The sequence below is a fragment of the Salvelinus alpinus genome, chromosome 6, assembly GCF_045679555.1.
Source record: "Salvelinus alpinus chromosome 6, SLU_Salpinus.1, whole genome shotgun sequence".
NCBI lineage: Eukaryota > Metazoa > Chordata > Actinopteri > Salmoniformes > Salmonidae > Salvelinus > Salvelinus alpinus.
In genome coordinates this window covers 47,553,782-47,574,696 of record NC_092091.1, presented here as the reverse complement: position 1 = coordinate 47,574,696, position 20,915 = coordinate 47,553,782, and the positions used below count along the sequence as shown (strand labels likewise).

At 41.2% G+C, this 20,915-nt stretch overlaps 2 protein-coding genes across 4 annotated transcripts; both read right to left on the bottom strand.

Annotated features, from left to right (window-relative positions):
• Nucleotides 1-1,051: 1,051 nt before the first annotated feature.
• Nucleotides 1,052-11,673, bottom strand: LOC139577575 (prohibitin-2-like). Its single transcript, XM_071404683.1, has 10 exons — nucleotides 11,516-11,673; nucleotides 9,240-9,372; nucleotides 9,058-9,142; nucleotides 8,846-8,925; nucleotides 8,497-8,681; nucleotides 3,949-4,078; nucleotides 3,678-3,781; nucleotides 3,444-3,521; nucleotides 3,014-3,090; nucleotides 1,052-1,982 (listed from the first exon to the last, which is right to left on the bottom strand). Exons 1-10 carry the CDS (start codon nucleotides 11,534-11,536, stop codon nucleotides 1,961-1,963), a joined length of 915 nt encoding a protein of 304 aa, XP_071260784.1. The 5' UTR covers nucleotides 11,537-11,673; the 3' UTR covers nucleotides 1,052-1,960.
• Nucleotides 11,674-13,739: 2,066 nt separating this feature from the next.
• On the bottom strand, nucleotides 13,740-20,679 carry LOC139578764 (retinal rod rhodopsin-sensitive cGMP 3',5'-cyclic phosphodiesterase subunit delta-like). 3 transcript variants are annotated; one of them, XM_071406758.1, is made up of 6 exons: nucleotides 20,313-20,669; nucleotides 15,821-15,909; nucleotides 14,786-14,911; nucleotides 14,556-14,661; nucleotides 14,198-14,283; nucleotides 13,740-14,077 (listed from the first exon to the last, which is right to left on the bottom strand). In XM_071406758.1, exons 1-5 carry the CDS (start codon nucleotides 20,378-20,380, stop codon nucleotides 14,202-14,204), a joined length of 471 nt encoding a protein of 156 aa, XP_071262859.1. In that variant the 5' UTR covers nucleotides 20,381-20,669; the 3' UTR covers nucleotides 13,740-14,077; nucleotides 14,198-14,201. The 3 variants fall into 3 exon arrangements, with proteins under 3 accessions (XP_071262859.1, XP_071262860.1, XP_071262858.1); XM_071406759.1 differs by having other exon boundaries at nucleotides 13,740-14,123; nucleotides 20,313-20,640; XM_071406757.1 differs by having other exon boundaries at nucleotides 13,740-14,283; nucleotides 20,313-20,679.
• Between the last annotated feature and the right edge of the window lie 236 nt (nucleotides 20,680-20,915).

Below are 20,915 nucleotides of genomic sequence, written 5' to 3'. Positions count from 1 at the left end.
TAGAGGCTGATGCTATGCAGCTCATAGAAGGGGAGCAGTGGGGTCCAGATTCAGAAAGCAAACATTTAAGTGGGAGGAAAATAGTCTACATGTACAGTGCATTCGGAAAGTATTCAATACCCCTGGACTTTTTCCACATTTTGTCATGTCACAGCTTGATTTCTAGAGAATGGATTAATTAGATTAGAGAATTCTAGAGAATGGATTAAATAATTTCCCCCCCTCATCAATCTACACACAATACTCCATAATTACAAAGCAAAAACAGGTTTTATACATTTTTGCAAATGTATATATATATATATATATAAAAAAAAAACAGAAATATCACATTTACATAAGTATTCAGACCCTTTACTCAGTACTTTGTTGAAGCACCTTTGGCAGCTATTACAGCCTTCTTGGGTATGACGCTACAAGGTTGGCACACCTATATATGAGGAGTTTCTCCCATTCTTCTCTGTAGATCCTCTCAAGCTCGGTCAGTTTGGATGGGGAGCGTTGCGGCACAGCTTTTTTCAGGTCTCTCCAGAGACGTTCGATCGGGTTCAAGTCCGGGACACTCAAGGACATTGAGACTTGTCCCGAAGCCACTCCTGCATTGTCTTGACTGTGTGCTTAGGGTTGTTGTCCTGTTGGAAGGTGAACCTTCGCACCAGTCTGAGGCCGTGAACGCTCTGGAGCAGGTTTTCATCAAGGATCTCTATACTTTGCTCAGTTCATCTTTCCCTCGATACTGCCTAGTCTCCCAATCCCTGCCACTGATAAAACATCCCTACAGCAATTAAAATGTCTAGTCTCATGGCAAAGGGTCTGAATACTTATATAAATAGGGTATTTTTTAAACCTGTTTTCACTTTGTCATTATGGGTTATTGTGTATAGATTTGAGGGGAAAACCGAATTGAATAAATTTTAGAATAAGGCTGTAACGTAACAAAATGTGGAGAAAGGGAAGGGGTCTGAATACTTTCCAAATGCACTCTGTTCGATTCCCATCTCATAGTTCACCAGGGAAGCATATGGCAGTAACAACACATTCAATCCAGACGAGCAGTCATGTAGAGACTTTAATGTCATTGTAAATGTATAGCTAAAGATCCCTAGTACAATAACAGGCTGTACTGTTATCTAAGATGTCTGATTAAGTCATGGGAACATTTCATTTCTCAGAAAGTGGAGAAAAAAAACTAGACATTTTGTAAGAGTACTTTCCTTACATAGGCCTAATGTGTTTTTCAACAACAGAAATGCACCTGCATGCACCCACACATTAGGTCATGTGAAAAGGCATTATGAAATAAAATCAAAACATTTGTGCTGTCGCTTTATTTTCAGTCATGTCTCAATCTGCTGCCTTCCTTTCCACTTCAAACTAGTAGTAAGCAGTAAACAGTGCAGTTGCATTAAAAAAAATAAGACTAAGTCATCATTTCACCTTCATTTTACAAGCACATCTTCAAATATTATTTATTTTATACACCATTCCAGTACAGCATTTGTCCAATCAAACTGATGCATTTGAATCCCCAAGAGTCCCACTGTCCTCAAAACACATGTACACATCTAGGGCCAGCCATAACAAGTAGAGTTCCTTATCTATATCATTACAGCATCATCTGCACAACTTATTAATAACAAAGCAGCTGATTATGTCTTATAGGCTAGTGCTATTTGGTTTGAATCCACACAAACATTGATTTCAGATCCTTTCTGGAGTTGACCATGAAGATATTATATCGCTGCAGGTTCCGCCTGGCCCTAGCCATGTCATGCATACAGCACTAGCCCCATAGATCAACTTTACAGAGCAATCCAAATGCTTTAGAGTCTTCTCCAGTGAGTTGATAAGCCACTTGGTTATACAATCGGAGATATAGGCAGTTGGACAGACAAGAGACAAACTGGTCTTAGCTATGGATGGAGCCTCAGACAGGTGGAATGCTAGAGCCTTCAAGAGCCTACTTCTTTCCCAGTGATAGACTGAAACACAAGCAAAGGGGGTTGTATGTGTTAATGATACTGTATAAAAATAAAATGTATATAATATTTAAAGTGCTCTAAAAAGTACAGGGATGACAATGAGAGATGATAGCGTCGGAGAGAAAAAAACAAGTACGATTTTTAACGGTTTCTCCAAGGCTCTGACAAGACTGATTTCCGTCAAAAGTGCATCAATACGCACAGGGTGGATTGGTTGCTTTACTGAACATATGGTACTCCCAGGTTTTTTTCTGTCTTATTCTCAAATGTATAAGATAACATGTATGAGGAATGAATGACAGGCGTTTGGCACCAGGTTCTGTCTCAGTTTCTGTGAACAGTTACATGTGGACATTGAAGATCATTGGCAGCATTAAGATAAGCCATGAACTATTTCAGTGTGATACAGTCTGACTAGTCATTTCCACTCCAGTGACCAGGCAAAAGCAGTGAGATAGCCAAAAAACAGGGTCGTGTTCATTAGCGCACATGTAACAAAATGTTTAAAAAATGTTTAAGGACAAGTAGCATTTACTTATAGATAGTCCCTCCCTATTTCAGTAAATGTTCTACCATTTGGTGTTTAATGAACACCCTTGGTGGCCATAGGCCTATGCTGTGAAAATGACATAGCATGCACACTGGAGGCAATGTGAGAAGAGCAGTCATTAGTCATGGTTTTGCTAAAGAATCATGTTCTCTTCAAGCTACTATTAATGCCAGTATGGAGCTGCTTCAAAAAACTCAGGGCATCTTTAGGGAATTTGGTGGAATTCCTACTTTTCCATGGGAAATGTGATAATGCATTCCTGCACTTTTTCAATAATGCCATTGATTTTCCCCAGCACCTGTACTGCACTACACAGTGTTCAAAACTGTGGGTGTGAACATTCAACATTTCTAACCTTGCTTGAGGCAACTGCGACAAACCATCTGGGCGGTGTTGAGCCATGCAAGAGAGGACAGAGCCAGACTAGGGCATGATGATATGAGAATGAAGCAAAGAGAGAGTGACGCTAAGAGAAACATACTTGTTAAAAGAGTCGTCTTGGAGGTTAAGGACCAGGTTGTCTGCGGAAAGGTACACTTTGTTCTGGGACGTTGCCACCTGAAAGACAAGACACAGAGAGACAAAACACACAGTTGAAAACAAAGCGTCACAGAACTAGTCTTGTAGCAGCTCGTAGGATAAGGGAAAGCTATCCTTCAACCCTAATGATACTGATATAACCAGCTAACTGCACTTTGGGTTACCATTGCAATGGGAACCAAACAGCCACAACAAACACAGGCTGCTAAAATGACTGACCCCATTCTTACTGGATCAATGTCTGATTAGGACAATAACATCACAGAGCCTCTGAGGATGAGTAACTATTTCCTCAATACGTAATAAATAAAGTACTTCTGTACAATTATCATGACAGTCCCTGATATACAGTTCCTTTATATAGAACTCACCGTCTTAGCAATGGCCTGGGCAGCTCTAATTCGTCGAAGCTTCAGGTATCCAGGATTCTTAGTCACTGCTTGTCCCAACTACAACAAACACAGAGCCAGAATCATATAACATGCTGAAGTCAATAAAAAACAATTGTTGACTAGAATAATCAGCCTGGTGTTTGAGGTCGTGCAAGGTCATGTGAAGACGAGGGGACAGGTCGTCCAAAGGTTATGGTGAGGTTAATGTTTTACCATCTTGGCAGCCTCTGCCTCTCCCTCCGCCTGGATAATCTTATGTCTCTGGTCTTGTTTGGCTTTCTCCACGTAGAACTGGGCTCTCTGGGCCTCCTGCTGGGCTGCGGAGACACACAAGCTTTGTTTAAACACCACGCGTGCACACACAATCTACCAACACACATTAGTGCACTGACTAACCCACACACAGAAAAAATATATAAAAACAGGCAAGTATGCATCCACAGACAGCCGTATACACCCCAACACATATGTGGCAGATACATACCAACTTGTTTGGCCTCTACGGCAGCTGTGTACTCTCTGCTGAAGCTCAGCTCTGTGATGGCCACGTCATCCAGGATAATGTTGAAGTCTTTGGCTCTCTCAAACAGCTCTCGGCGAATCAACAATGACACCTACACAACACACAGACGGTTACAGACAAGAAAAGGGCAAAAAAAAATAAGCGTTGGTTCACATTTCAGTCTATTTTAAAGGGGTCTGAACTTCCTGATTTGGCCTCCTTTTTCCAGCTGGTCATTAAGAAATGCAGCATCCATGACTGAAGCCAAACGAGTTGTTTTGGGGGATAATGTGGGTGTCCCTTCTAGACAACTTGAAACAGGTCTTGTGTCAAAGTCCCCTAGGCTAGCTAGCTTGAGCTAACCAACTTCTTTCGCCAATTAGCTTCAGCCGGCTGGTGTGCGACAATGGCAAAGTTGGTTTGACATTTTATAGCCCAACTCTGGGGATTGTTAGGGACTGTCAATAAATTACACAATGTAAATGGGAAAATATTTTCATATTGCACATCTTTTACAGGGATGCAAACTGTAGAGTAGAGGTCGACCGATTATGATTTTTCAACGCCGATACCGATTTTTGGAGTACCAAAAAAGCTGATACCGATTAATCGTCCGATTTTTAAAAATAAATATTTATTTGTAATAATGACAATTACAACACTTTTATTTTAACTTAATATAATACATCAATCAAATCAATTTAGTCTCAAATAAATAATGAAACGTGTTCAATTTGGTTTAAATAATGCAAAAACAAAGTGTTGAAGAAGAAAGTGCAATATGTGCCATGTAAAAAAGCTAACGTTTAAGTTCCTTGCTCAGAACATGAGAACATATGAAAGCTGGTGGTTCCTTTTAAATTGAGTCTTCAATATTCCCAGGTAAGAAGTTTTAGGTTGTAGTTATTATAGGAATTATAGGACTATTTCTCTCTGTACCATTTGTATTTCATATACCTTTTGACTATTGGATGTTCTTATAGGCACTTTAGTATTGCCAGTCTAACAGTATAGCTTCCGTCCCTTTCCTTGCCCCTACCTGGGCTCGAACCAGGAACACAGACAACAGCCACCCTCGAGGCATCGTTACCCACAAAAGCCGCAGCCCTTGCAGAGCAAGGGGAACAACTACTCCAAGTCTCAGAGCGAGTGACGTTTGAAACGCTATTAGCGCACACCCCGCTAACTAGCTAGCCATTTCACATCAGTTACACCAGCCTAATTTTGGGAGTTGATAGGCTTGAAGTCATAAACAACGCTTAAAGTATTGCGAAGAGCTGCTGGCAAACGCCCGAAAGTGCTGTTTGAATGAATGCTTACGAGCCTGCTGCTGCCTACCACCGCTCAGTCAGACTGCTCTATCAAATCATAGACTTAATTATAACATAATAACACACAGAAATACAAGCCTTAGGTCATTAATATGGTAAAATCCGGAAACTATCATCTCGAAAATAAAACGTTTATTCTTTCAGTGAAATACAGAACCGTTCCGTATTTTATCTAACGGGTGGCATCCATAAGTCTAAATATTCCTGTTACATTGCACAACCTTCAATGTTATGTCATAATTACGTAAAATTCGGGCAAATTAGTTCGCAACGAGCCAGGCGGCACAAACTGTTGCGTGCAATGAACACAAGAGAAGTGACACAATTTCCCTTTAATATTGCCTGCTAACATGAATTTCTTTTAACTAAATATGCAGGTAAAAAAATATATACTTCCGTGTATTGATTTTAAGAAAGGCATTGATGTTTATGGTTAGATACATTCGTGCAACGATTATGCTTTTTTCGCAAATGCGCTTTTGTTAAATTATCCCCCGTTTGGCGAAGTTGGCTGTCTTTGTTAGGAAGAAATAGTCTTCACAGTTCGCAACGAGCCAGGCGGCCCAAACTGCTGAATATACCCTGACTCTGTTGCACAGCACGCAAGAGAAGTGACACAATTTCCCTAGTTAAAAGAAATTCATGATAGCAGGCAATGTTAAAACTTCTTAAGGATAGGGGGTGCTATTTTCACTTTTGGGGAAAATCGTATCCAATTTAAATGGCCTCGTACTCAATTCTTGCTCGTACAATATGCATATTATTATTACTATTGGATAGAAAACACTCTCTAGTTTCTAAAACCGTTTGAATTATTTCTCTAAGTGAAACAGAACTCTTTTTACAGCCCATTTCCTATCCGGAAGTGAGATTTCCAAAAGCGAGGTCTCTCTTCAAGAGCTTGTCTATAAAAGGGCATGTCACTTATGACTGTAGAAACACGTCATACACCTTCCCCTGTATGTCATGCGGAAGTGAGAGCAGAAATGACTTGATTATCTCGTTCTGGGATTGAATACAACCTCTTGGAGTGAGAGGTCCGCCATTATTTTTTTTTGGAAGGCGCGAAGTTGGACCTGGAATCGCCTCCTGGAAAACCGTCGTTATAGGTGAATATGATCTCCGGCTTCGATTTTATTTGATACATGTCACAATATCATCCTAAAGTATGTTTTTTCAATATAGTTTAATTATATTATTGAAATTTATTCGGGACTTTAGACGTGATACGTTGCAAGAATTTGTTCAAGAAGGAGAGGTTAGCGCCGCACGGCCAGTGTGCTTGCTAATTCAAGAGGGAAATAGTTTGTTCTGGATCCAAACAAAGACGGTTCTGAACAAAGGACCCCTTGTACAACATTCTGATGGAAGATCAACAAAGATAAGGACCCAATTTGGGATGCTATTTCATATATCTGTCGAACTGTGCTATCGCTACCGTCTGCCCTGAATCAATGCTGCTGTGTGTTAGCTATTGTAGTAAGCTAATATAACGATATATTGTGTTTTCGCTGTAAAACACTTCAAAAATCGGAAATATTGGGTGTATTCACAAGATCTTTGTCTTTCATTAGCTATCCACCATATATTTTTCTGAAATGTTTTCTGATGAGTAATTAGGTAGTTGACGTTGGTGTCTGTATTTACTCTGGCTACTCCCATGCGATTTCTGACTGTAGCTATGATGGTAGCAGTAATGTAAAACTGATTTATAGCTCAAATATGATTTTTTTGTTGTTGAATAAAACAGATTTATTGTGTAACATGTTATAGGACTGTCATCTGAGGGAGTTGTTTCTAGGTTAGTTAGGTTGGTTCTAGGTTAGTTAGGTTGGCTTTGTGCATGCTACCTGCATGCTACCGGTGCTGTGAAAAATGTCTGTCCTCTTTTGTATTTGGTGGTGAGCTAACATAAATATACGTGGTGTTTTTGCTGTAATACATTTAAAAAAATCGGACATGTTGGCTGGATTCACAAGATGTTTATATTTCAAATGCTGTATTGGACTTGTTAATGTGTGAAAGTTAAATATTTCTAAAAACATATTTTTTGAATTTCATGCTCTGCCTTTTCAGTGGAATGTGGGAGGAGTTCCGCTAGCGGAACGGGGGGGGCGAGACAGGTTAACTAAACAAACTGTAACTGACAAACTGTCTTTCCACACTCCCGCTGTATTTCCAGAGTGCGCGCTGATCTGGAAACTAGCAAATGGGTTGTCTCTTCATTCGCATGCTGCATTATTTTATGTAAACGATTGGCTGAGCCTTAGATACAGCCTGTATTGCTCTAAACACCCACCACTCGTTTGCTTACAGCCAGTAGTGATCCAAAGTTTGTATGTGAAAATTACTTCTAAGGACGCACACATTGTTTTTCCGAACTCACTTCACTCGCACTAAAGAGGGAGGCTCTATCGGCTGGTGCTAGCACATGCGCAGATCAAATACACCCCGCTGGAACGCCGATTAAGGTGTTTACATGTCCCAATAATTCAAAAGATTGCTCAGAAAATAAGGTGTTTTAATCAGCGTATGCTTACTTCGATTTTGACCTCACGCCGATTAAGTTATGCAGAGCAAGGTGTTTACATGATTATCGCATAATCTGCCTACTGCCATAATCAGTTTAATATCAAATTATTAGTAAACCTACTCATTGAAATTTGGAGCTATTGACATTTGAAAATATTGTCCCATGTACATTGTGTAATTCACTGATGGTCCCTAACTAGCCCCATAGGGATATCAAATGTCAAACCAAATGGACCATGGGCATTACGATTGGGTTATGTGCAGCTGCGCTTCGAATTGATGATTACTTGGGTGCTGCCAGCTGTCGGTAGGGTTGAAATAAACACAACCCAAGAAATACTGTTACAGTACCCTTCAATCCATGACATACATTTTTTTCCTATTATCTCCCAATTCTCCGTTTTGCACGAGACTGAATTTATGACCAAAATTATCCTATTTACACCTTGTCGTCAATTTTGACACTAGAAAAAAGAAATCTGACTCATATCGATGCCACATGGGCCATTTTCAAAACGAGAAGTTGCTTTTTAAGGACAGTCACTTTTTAAGCAGAGACTGGTTAAGTACACAACCTTTGTACCATATAATCCTGAGACTGTGTGGCAGTACCGGTGCTCTCTGAATGATGAGATTTAGGCTACCTGTGCGAGTCACTCTGCCATACCTGTGCTCTCTGAGTGATGAGCTGCGAGGCATTGAACTTGGCCACCACGCTCTTCAGCACCTCGTTGACGATGGAGGGTAGTACTCTCTCGTCATAGTCCTTCCCCAGCTGCTGGTACATGGCAGGCAGGTTGGCGGCCACAGGACGGGACAGCACACGCAGCCCAATGTTAATCATCTGCAGATCTACAGAGGTAAGAGAGACAGGGAGAGAGAAGTCAGGGCTGCATCTTCCATCTTTAATGATCTGAAAGCCTCAAATCTTTACTGATCTGCTGGACATAATGTATTGGTCTACATGTATCCATACTGGATAAAAAATGTATCCCCCTATTTCAGCAAACATGTACCTTTGCTTCCAGTTAGTGAAGCAATCTTCCTGGGCCTGGCTCTGATGTCATAGATTATGGGGTACTGGATCCATGGTATCCTGAAGAACAACAAAAACAGTTCAGTTAAAATATGGTCATGTGAATTTAGCTTTGCATTTCGTTGAGCCAACTGATCATGACAACCCTGGCTTCATTATAAACCCCTGGACAGAGTCAGAGTGTAGGCCTACCTGAAGTGCAGTCCTTCAGCCAGCACCGTGTCCATCTGCATGCCCCCGATTCTGTTGAAGATGATTGCTCTCTGACCTCCATCCACTGTGAACAAACCATTCCACACAACGTTAGAGGGGTGCAGTCATTATCGTGATAATAGTGTTACCCATTTCACCACCAGACGCCAGGTTAGACTTACCTGTGAATGTAGCTTCTTTGACCCCATAGGCCAGAGCTCCAGCCCCAATGAGCAGCTTGAGGCCTATTCCTGCTCCCTTGCCCCCCGCGCCAGACATACGACTGGCCAGGTCCCTCAGGTTTGTCAGGAACCGCTGGGAAGACGGGGAAAAAAATGTTTTGTTGCTATTGGACAGAGCTTATGTCTTCACAAAATATTACACTTTTACCACTGTTTATTTATCATCAGGTCAGTAATACACTGCACATTAAGTGTTTTGGAGGGCTTGTTGTGATGGTCCAATTTATCACCATTATCCCATCTAGTGGTCTTAAGGGGTACTGTGGCCTAGACCTGTCAGTGTCATTGTCTCCATCTCGAATATTCTTGACCATTTATAGTTAGTGATGCACCGATATGACATTTATGACATTTTTGGCCGATACCGATATCCAATATTTTCCTTGCCCCCCCCAAAACAATTATACCGATAACCGATATTTAACATTTTAGCTGTCTTTTAAGCATTCTAGTACAGTTATAGTTAACACACACATGGACACAGCGGTCTAAGGCACTGCATCTCTGTGCAAGAGGCGTCACTACAGTCCCTGGTTCGAATCCAGGCTGTTTCACATCCGGCCGTGATTGGGAGTCCCATAGGGTGGCGCATAATTAGCCCACCGTGGTCCGGGCCGTCATTGTAAATAAGAATTTGTTCTCAATTCGCATTTGAGTTGTCTCACTGATATACTTACTCTTTCAAATGACTGCTCGACTTGTTGACTGCTCGATCCACACAGCATACATTGTGGGCTAGGTTAGGAATGCTGTGTTGCACGTGTAGCGCAAAATTTTACCTGGCGTCCTTACGTCATGTACCTACAATATAAAGGTATGCACGGTAGCTATGACATCGGTTTTTAACGACGGCGTTAAACCAGACAACGGGCCGATACCGATGTTGGCATTTTTTGCTAATATCGTCCGATTCCGATATGTTCACAAATATATTGTGCATCCCTATTTATAGTATTATGGAACTGTGGATTGTGCAGGTCTTTGAGTAATGAATGAGCATGTAAACTAGCAGCACTTAAACCAATGTTTTCCACATAAACTGATATGCAAATAACTTGCATGTTAGCTGACGAACGCGCAACTCCGTTTTCTTATATGGAGGCGGAGTTGAGCTTTCTCAGCTACCTGCATGTTTTATGATAACAGGGTTGCCATGGCCAAATTGGTCTACTTCGAAAACGATGTCACGGGTCAAAATGTATTGGTCGTGGGTTTTTGGGCAACTACTAAGTTGCACCGCTGCCCGCCATGGCATTCTTTAAAAAGTGTATGTAATAATATATCAGTACCAGTCAAAAGTTTGGAGACACCTACTCATTCAACATTTCTTTAAAAAATATATATATAATAGTGAAGAAATCAAAACTATGAAATAACACATATAGAATCATGTTGTTACCAAAAAAGTTCAATAAAAAAATATATTTTATATTTGAGATGCTTCAAAGTAGCCACCCTTTGCTCTGACAGCTTTACACACTCTTGGCATTCTCTCAACCAGCTTCATCTGGAATGCTTTTCCAACTGTCTTGACGAAGGTGAAACTGGTTGAGAAAATGCCAAGAGTGTGCAAAGCTGTCGTCAAGGCAAAGGGTGGCTACTTTGATCAATCTCAAATATATTTTGATTTGTTTAACACGATCTTGGTTCCCACATGATTCCATGTTATTTCATAGTTTCGATGTCTTCACTATTATTCTACAGTGTAGAAAATAGGAAAATAAAGAAAAACCCTTGAATGAATGAGTGTGTGTACACACACACACGTTATTCCAAACGACAATATTTTCCCATACTTCATCAAGAAACTCGCTAGGTAAAATTTGACTAGTTATTATCAGTCATCCAAGCTTGCAACCATTGTTGCAACAAGAGAACTGGCCATTTTCTAGTTGGTTAGTGGGCGGTTTACCTAAATTACCTAAATTGGCAAACCTTCCCTTCCATATGAAATCTAAAAAAGACCTAGCTATAGTTTGAAAGCTGGCATAGTTACGCTTTGCTGAGTGAAGATAGGCAACTCAGAAAAACGACCTGCGTAGCTATCGTCGTTAGCTTGCTAGCTAAGATAGCTACCTCGATCTCCTCTTTAAATCATAGTCTAACGTTACAAGGCAATAAAACACGTTTGTGTAAAACACTAAACTAATTTCACAATAATAAGGTATTTCCTGACTTTGTCTTTAGTCAGTGTGGTTGCTATTTGAAATACTCACGTTGGGCTCTTTATTCGCCATGCTTGCAGTAGATATCCAAGGTCGTGACCAATGAACGTGTCATCACCATAGAGATTGATAGAGTCTTCTAGTGGCCACAAGGCTGTTTTAGCATTAGCAAAGCCAATGAGGGCTTCCACCATTTTAATGAAGTCAACTAGGTGGGACTTCCAACTCCATTGGCTGATCCTTCCTGGTGACCCTGTCAGAGTCATGTCCAACCGGGTCATGAGGGATCAGCCAATGAAGAAAAACATTGACTACGTCAAAATGCAGATAGCCTCAATGGCGATGCCCATGCTGTCACAGACGCAATAATGACACAGCTACAAAGAGTCCACTCTCTCTATGGTCATCAGAGACAACTTTGTCTTTGCACATTCAGGTGAAAGGCTTTCAGGGACTTGAGTTCAATGCAGCTCGAAATTATATAGCTGCCCTCTTGTGGGCATTTTATGAAACTGGCTTGTGTTCAATGGAGTACATTCAAAGTTAAAGGTAGACTCAGTGATATGACGTTTTTACACTGCTGCTACTCACTGGTTATCTATGCATAGTCACTTTACCCCTACCTATATGTACAAATTACATCACTAACCTGTACCCCCGCACATTGACTCGGTACCCCCTGTATTTTATTTAGTAAATATTCTCTTTTCTTGAACTGCATTGTTGGTTAAGGGCTTGCAAGTATGCATTTCACAGTAAGGTCTACTACAAGTTGTGTTCGGCGCAGTTTCATTTGATATTACTGAAAATTATAAACGCAAATTGTAGTGTTGGTCACGTTTCATGAGCTGAAATGAAATATCCCAGATATGTTCCATACGCACAAAAAAACATTTTTAATTGTGCACAAATGTTTTACATCCCTGTTAGTGAGCATTTTTATTTTGCCAAGACAATCCATCCACCTGACAGGTGTGGCATATCAAGAAACAGCATGATCATGACACAGGTGCACCTTGTGCTGGGGACAAAGGCCACTAAAATGTGCAGTTGTCACACAATGTCAGATGTTTGAAGTTGAGTGTGCAATTGGCATGCCGACTGCAGGAATGTCCACCAGAGAATTGAATGTTAATTTCTCTACCATAAGACAGTCGTTTTAGATAATTTGGCAGTACAGCCAACTGGCTTCACAACCGTAGACCACATGTAACCACACCAGCAGGATTGTCTGAGCCCTTGTGGGGAAAAACTGTACCCCTGCCCAGTCATGCAAAATCTGTAGATTAGGGCCTAATGGATTTCCTTTTATGAACTGTAACTCAGTAAAACCATTTAAATTGTTGCATGCATGTTTGTTCAGTATAGATACAGAAAGTAAACAGCATATCGGGTCAATTTCCACAAGATTATTTAAGCACAAGGCTCAAACTTCCACTGTTTTGGTCCTGTGACTACCACGCTTTATGTGACAGAGTGAAGTCTGTGAGGATCTGTGTTTATTGCGCTATAACCCAATACTATATCACATGATTGAATATTAGCAACTGTTGGCCTGGGTGCCTGTGTGTGTGCTGGAAGTAACATTTTTCCCCAGATAGTGTGCTGAGAAGCTGTGGTTAACCTTGAGCGGGAACAGTATGCTTTCTATGCAGGTGCAAATAGCTCAGTGTTACAGAACTGTCTGACCTCAGTTTCTAGGGTGTGGGAGCGTAATCTACACAGTAACAGTGCCAGACATCTGGAGCGCTGTGGGGCTGGGGCCAGCCTGGGCGCCACCGACAGGCTAGTGAGTCTAAACCACGCTAAGCCTCTACTGTGATAGGCCAACGAACGAGTTGGAACTCTCTCTGCCACAGTATAACAAATGTTGATTGTATCATTCGAGTCAGTTCTGTTTGCCCTGCGTGGTGATACAGCGAACCCGTATATATGAAAACTGCATTTACCATTTATCGCTTGAGTTTAATAAAAATACTTAAAGTATATTCGGTGACTCTGAATCACATTTTATCCTGATACCAGATTTGATTGACGCAACCCTTGACAAGTCTTACATCTCTATCTGCAGCGCTGCGACTACCTTTAACAGCCCACAGATTTATCAAAGTGTTGAGTGGCTGTAGTTAAATTATGAACAGATTAGTTCTGTTTTCACACAGGTACCTTGTGCCTCACTTGGCAAGTATGTACTCCCAGGATACATAATATCTTAAGCATGAACTTTGTCATTCAGTGACAGTTAAAATTCAACTACAAAAAAAAAGGCAATGGCTTTTTTTCTTCCTGACATCTTTTAATTCATGTAGTAATAAACAGCCTATTTTACAGATTTAGTTAAATCTAAAAAAACAAACAATGAGAATATCAGCAACCACATCAACTGAAAGCAAAAATTACAAATGCAAGGTTACAAGAGCAGTGTACATCTTAGGGTTACATTTCTGGAATGACAAGGAAAAAATAATGTACAAATAAAATAATTTACATGGTTGTCTGTCATGAGCATGGTCATTGCCCATATATATATATATATTTACATACAAAAAGTCTTGTCTGCCAAGAAGCCAGTGTGATCTTGGTTGGATTTTGGTTTCTTTCGTGCTGCTGTCACTGTAGAAGACAAATGCACTCCTTTGAACATGGCATCCTGTGACCACTGAAAAACAACAATCAGCAGTGTATGCCTGGTCCTCCCCACTTCAAGGGTTGAAAAAAATAAAAAAGGTGTACCTCTTCAGACGTAGAAAAGTCGTACCCGGGAGGTGCTGACGTGAAGGTCATCATCAAAGAACTTGGTCTCTATAACAACATTCCCACTGCAAGGGAGAGAAAAATAAATGTTACAAATCAGCAGACACTGACCACTAGCTGCAAAGTATGAGGCAAAGCAGTCCCATAAAAGAAATGACAGTTTCCTGCAAGTTTAGCATTTAAAAAAAAGTGAGGTGAAGGAATCTCACTGTAGCCTAATGACTTACTCAAGATGTAGCCTAGTGAGTGCATATTGTATACTACTGACAATTGCACAACCCAACTGTAGGAGAATGACCAAAAAGCAATTTTTTTTGTTGTTGTTGCATATCCTTACGTTAAAACATTTGCGGGCATCATCTGAGACTCTGGCGCTGCCTCTATCAAAGACTGCCATGTGTTTGTGGAGTTGGGAATCACAAAGCCAAACTCAAAGAACCATTCTGCAGGTAGAGGAGAGAGACACACAAAATACATGTGATGAGTGCATTCACTATGCACAGACATTGCCTTCTTATTGAGTATCTGTATAACAACAAGATTGAAACAGATCAAATAGACTAGTACCTTCTAAACATTGGCCTTTGAAGAAAACCTTCTGTTCAAGGCGGAACTTTTCCAGTTTTTCTGACGAAGAGAAATTTAGCTCTCTGGACACAGCTTTGCACTTGAGGATTTTTTTGGGGACTCGAGCTGCAAGGAAATGAATGGGACAGTCAAACTACTAATTAGGAGAGAATAGATGCACTCAACACAACAGCCTGATGTTTACCAAGACCTAGGCTACTTTCTCACTACCGGCATTTTCTGTAGATTCTAATATCAATGTTGTGTATATAACTATGTGCAGAGGTAAATTGATAATCATTTTGACTAGGGTTGGGCGGTATCCAGATTTTCATACCGCCATACAGTTTCTGTACTATAACCATTACAAAATGTGCACACAAGGGGTACAATTTCCATTTAAAAAAAACATGCACAAAACAATTTAGGCAACAGGGATCATGATCGGGGGTGATTGAATGTCTTCTGTAACCAAGACGCTTGAGCTTGACATCAAGCCACACAGCAAACAAAATGCATAGCTGGAGCCCTGAGCTGGATATAACACATTTGACATCTTAGATGTTACACTCAACTTATAGTTAGTTATAAGCGGAGTAGCACGCACTGCTTTTTCCCCCCCTTACGGTATTGAAAAATCATTCTGTTGGCATTTCGAAATATAACGTATACCGGGGGTATCACATAAGCCAAATTTTGACATTGGTTAGGGTTCAAGTTCTTGAGGACAAACTGCTGGGATGGTTAGAATGGAGTGGTCAACAAAGCAGGACTGAGGCCATGGACAGTCATTAATGAAGTGGTCAGAGTTGCTGTGAATGCCTTGCTTCTTTAAAATTGAGTTAGATTTACTTACATTTCCAATTTGATGTCTGTAAAGCCTACTGTATGTATCAATTCCAGTATTTATTTATGTTTAATAAAAGCAATCATAAATACAGTGGTCATCTTGGTAGTGGTAGGAAGATATGGCCTAATAATACATTTTCTACACCAGGAGGAAAGCCGACAGTAAACCTCAGGAGGTTCCGGTACCTTCATGTTCAACCCCAGGAAGAGACAGGTCCTCTGTTCCCTGCCACAGCACCTTCCCAGTCTCAGCATCACGCAGGTTCATCCAGTTTCTGGGAGACCAGGAGTCAAGGAATAGTACACAGTCATGGGTCAAATTTCCCTCAGTGTATCAATGAAGTAATGCCAGTATTCCTCAAGGTGGCACAAGGTAACAGGAAACCCTAACCCATCAAGCTATGATAGTGGCAGCCAACTAAAAAAACAATAGGGTGATTTAGTTCTCAAAGATTATATCGTAAAATAATAGGTCAATTATATTTTCTACATACTGGTTTTAGTCATTTAAGTTCACTGAGTTTATTTTTGGGGGTACAGGGGAACTGGCATGTGTTAAAGCCAAAATTGAAAGCCGGGTATTCCCATTTGCATTCTTCAAGAGCCGCCATGTGTGGCCCTAGTCATTTACACCAGCTCTCACGCCATGTTCTTTTGGAGTGAGCTATTTTAGTGGATTAAAGCCACCCATGATTATTTAGCTACTACTAGCTAACCTCTTCTAATAGGTCATGTGGTACAAGCCAAGGCAAGTGGGTAACAGTACTCCAGCTGGTGCAAGTGCTAACAGACAGAACAAAGAATTTCTAACTCGGCTCTGGGAATAAAAAGCCAACTGGAAGATATAGCTGTTGTGTCAACTAGAGGGTACTATGTCAGAAGCACCTGACCCCCCCCCCCCCCCAAGTCTCAAAACCATCTGTGCTGCTCTTCTTCCTCCCGCTCAACACACAGGGAGCAACCAGGCCACCAGCTTCTAACAGCAAAATAATGAAAATGGAGAAGTGGAAGTGTCAGTCAAGTCATTCCCCACATGGGATAAACTCTTTCAAACAAATCGGGGCCTTGACTGAATGATGGTCAAATATTAAAAAAGCAGATAGGAAAATAAGTCACGCAAACATGACGTGACCAACCTCAACACTGAGCTTGGCTAGCAAGCTACTGTAGAGTAGGGCTGTCTTAGTGAGATGAAATGTGTGGCGCTTTGAACCACTTTAGCCTTTCAAATCTGACTGCAGCCCAGTGAGCCCACCAAGAGCTCAGTTGCCTCCCCCCCAGCAGCTTCCACATCCTTCTAGAATGATCAACGAAGTCCACAGCTCTCATCTTAATAGAAACTTCCTTTGAAAACATAGGCCTGTATAGGCACCCTCTTTCAATCTCTAAATGACTAGGATGCTTTGTGTGAAGTGGCTGTTGGCTGTTACCTAGACAAATTAATTGAACAGTTGTCAGCCCTGCTGGACAATGACTGTCTGGGGGACAAAGCAGTGTCTACCCAGCTTACCATTTATGAATGAACTGCAATACAAGCTGCTGCTGCTACTTTTTCAATGTGAATTATAAAAAAATGTGGCCTCCGTGTTAAGCTCATTAACTGGCTGCATAAAAACAATGAAGCTAAATGTTTCCAGTACATGCCAAGGTCATAGACACTTACTTCATAATAGGCCTGGATAGGGTAGTCGAGTTTAAATTTATTCTGCAGGCAAATAGTTAGGCCCGGTGGCGGAAAAGGTGACATGTCTCCTGGATCACACATATGGACATCCCTGGTGCTAAGCAGGGGAGATCTGCGGAAGGGGTGGCAGACCCTGGTCCCACAACACTCACAGGCTTCTTAATTAGCCCTTATGGGCATGATAGCCTCCCTACAGCCTCATCTATTTTTAAAGAGTAGCTCCTTGATGCAAAACACATGCAATAGACACGAGAAATGAAAATGAATAGGCTACATCTCACCAAGTAAACAGTGTAAGAATTATTTATTTTTTTAAATCACAATTGTATCTATACACAGGCCTAATTGTCAAAAACACATAGTTTATGCAACTCATTGAAAAACTTCTAAAGTAGCAAATAGCAGAGCCCAGCATCAACTCAGACTACCACTGTTTGGTTAGCTAGTCCTTGTGTTCATAGTTCTGTGGATCAGTTTGTTCCAGGGAAAGATAACATGCAAGTCATGTCCGCTCAGGAAAAGCAGAAGCTGGCTGCAGCGCACACCGCATTCTCCTCAGAGGCCAGCCTCTGCCCGTCTTAGGTATATAACAGAGGCCATGTTGAAGCACCGTGCTCCTGTACAGGCCTGGAAGCCCGATGTAGCATCACACCAAGAAACGGAACGCAACGGAGTCATGTATGGACTTAGTCAGATGCATGTCTAATTAACCTAGCTACTTTTCTTCATGTGCAGTTTTTTCCAATACAGTGACCTACTGTAGGGCAATGAAGGGACTACTGATGTTATTCTATAAAATACATTAGTGTACTATGGAAGCAAGGCCATTCCCAGGAATCAAAGTTTTGAATCTGATTATGCACACTTTCAGGTTATACTTAGTCATTAAAGAACATGAATATTATGCTAGCCTTAGAAAGTGTACTAACTGAAAGCAACTATGATACCCTTATCAGTATCCAAACAAGCAAATTGGTGCTGAAGCTGAGTTGTAGCAGGTCCTGTGCTTTCTTTGAATACTCCCCGCTGTGAAGCAACTTCTTGAACTTTCTATAATTACCCTTATTGCATAAGACCTACAGGTCAAAAAGCCAGTCATGCCAGGGAAGTGTTCCTGTAACCTCAACGCAATAGTCACTATATGGCACTCAGTGATCGACAACTTTAATCAGCAATAAATACACAACTTCTAGATTAATTTGTTGAAAAACCTTAGAAACAGCAGCATCCACAGATTTCCTTTGTGACGTTGTAATCACAATTAACCTGATGCTGGTTACCCAACTATCGAGGGGAAGGAAGGAGTTTGTCTTTAGTTCAGACTGACAATTCCTCACAAATTGATTGCTTGGTCTCAGGAGGATCAACTTAAACAAAACAGCTTGACCGTCCTCTACAACCCAAAACATGTGTTTTTTTTATTTAACCAGGCAAGTCAGTTAAGAAATCTTTAAGTCTTTAAGGAATACCTAGGATAGGATAAAGTAATCCTTCTAACCCCCCCCCCCTTAAAAGAGTTAGATGCACTATTGTAAAGTGGTTGTTCCACTGGATATCATAAGGTGAATGCACCAATTTGTAAGTCGCTCTGGATAAGAGCGTCTGCTAAATGACTTAAATGTAAATGTAAATGTAAGAACAAATTCTTTTTTACAATGATGGCCTAGGAACAGTTGGTTAACTGCCTTGTACAGGGGCAGAACATATTTTTTACCTTGACAGCTCAGGGATTCGAACTAGCAACCTTTCAGTTACTGGCCCAATGATCTAACCACTAGGCTACCCGCCACCCTTAACTGCATAGGCCTAACTTCTTCACAAAGGTCCTGAAATGAGTATGTGTATGCAGCCAGGGCTCCATGCAGTGGTAACACCCTAAACTCAGTCACCAGACCTGTTAGGAGGAGGACCATAAGGCAGCAAATCCCCATCCTTGCAAATCAAGGATTTAAGAATTACCAGCCTAGAAAATGAAGCCTGCCCAAGGAAGGTCACACACAGATCCACAGCCTGTCACAACAGTCAGGATTCTTACCTATGCAACTGTATACCCTTAGTACTACCAAAAAAAATTGTAAAGTACAGAGTGGAATTAAATAATGGGCCTTCAGTCCATGTTAAGCCGGTGGAAGCAACGCAGGTGTGATTATTCTCGTCCGCATTACTGTGCCTATTTTGGGACCAGTGGCTTGTGTTATGTAAACCAGGGAAGGGCTTCTACCCAGCTAGGAGATGAAAAAAAATTACCCACAGAAGGTACATCAAACAAACTCCACTATGGTATGATTAAAAATGCATGTTGAGTTAAGATGGTGATTACAGGAGGTAAATTGTCAGATTTCCCACTCTGCACCGCCAACAGCTCCAGTAATGTCCAACAGGTTCAGTATAGATCACCCTTCCAGCCAGACACTTATTTTAAATAATATTTTCTTTGATTTTAGCCACTGTACAGGCTGTTTTAATATATTAAAGCATTCTCCTGTACAAGTAATAGGCAAAGCAAGACAAGTAGCAATACTGTTCTGTATGCATGGACAGATACAGGGAGCATCAGCAAACGGCTACCCAAGTTAAATTCAAGTCAGAACCAGCCAGCTAACTAGCTAAGACACCCATTTAGCTAACACCTAACCTGTGTGCATGTTCCACTACCTCCTTGTCCAATTTGACTAACTAGCTAAGTTAGTAAATTTATCCAAAGTTATCTACCACATAACGTTACAGCTGCAGTGTCTAGCTAGCTAGGCCGGTTATCTAGCTAGGTAACTTGTCAGCAAACCAGCTAGAAGCAGGATGGCCCAGAAAGACACTAGCAACCCCACTAACGTCAAACTATCAGACTAACAATATTAGTTGGCTAGGTTCACTAACTAGTTACGCCAACGTGTGACAAGCAGCAAGAGCCAGCAAGCAACACCACCTGGCTAGCTAGCTACGGCAGCTAACTTAGATAGGTGAACAACCAGGCAAACCATTAATTGAAAAGGATACAGTTTAAAACCCTTCAAAATCTCCTTGGCTCTGTCTTCAGTTGAAGACATTATGTCGGAGTCGGACATCTTCAGTTTCTTGAGTGGCTTGTTAGCGTTAACTGATAGGCTGGCTGGCTAGCTAGCTACCAAACTAACGTAAATGCACCTGAAAATGGCATGAAGTCCGGGGACTCTTGCGATATCGCATTAAATTGCCTTAGATCCCAGTTTAATCTCACTGGTAACTCCTACTGATCCCTTAATCAACCGACCATAAGTAGAGTTTGGTCGGAGATTGACAGCAAATTCGTCCGAACACTTTACGCAGTAGCAGAGCACCACACAAAACAACAAATGAAATTAGGCTTCTAGGGAGGGAGTTGGCTGAGGGGACACGCCTCAACTCTCCTCCACCAGTAACCTCACAGATAGAACAATGAGACAGATCTTTCACCGTACGTATAAATCTGAAGCATCCGGTAGGCAATTCCACTCACCACCAAATATGGTGATGAAAGGAAGCCCAGTGGCAAGGCAGTGGGAGAAGATAGAGCAAGACGGATTTTGGCCGACATTCTGCTAATTTTCTAATCGATTAAACATTTGATCTCAATCATGTTTT

Coding starts and splice junctions, on each gene's coding strand:
- LOC139578764 (XM_071406757.1), bottom strand. CDS start 20,380: ATGTCCGACTCCGACATAATGTCTTCAACTGAAGACAGAGCCAAGGAG. Junction 14,662..14,785: donor CAAAGGCCAATGTTTAGAAG/GTACTAGTCTAT, acceptor CTCTACCTGCAG/AATGGTTCTTTGAGTTTGGC. Junction 14,284..14,555: donor ATGCCCGCAAATGTTTTAAC/GTAAGGATATGC, acceptor TCTCCCTTGCAG/TGGGAATGTTGTTATAGAGA.
- LOC139577575 (XM_071404683.1), bottom strand. CDS start 11,536: ATGGCGAATAAAGAGCCCAAC. Junction 9,143..9,239: donor CAAAGAAGCTACATTCACAG/GTAAGTCTAACC, acceptor GTTTGTTCACAG/TGGATGGAGGTCAGAGAGCA. Junction 8,926..9,057: donor GCTGAAGGACTGCACTTCAG/GTAGGCCTACAC, acceptor GTTGTTCTTCAG/GATACCATGGATCCAGTACC.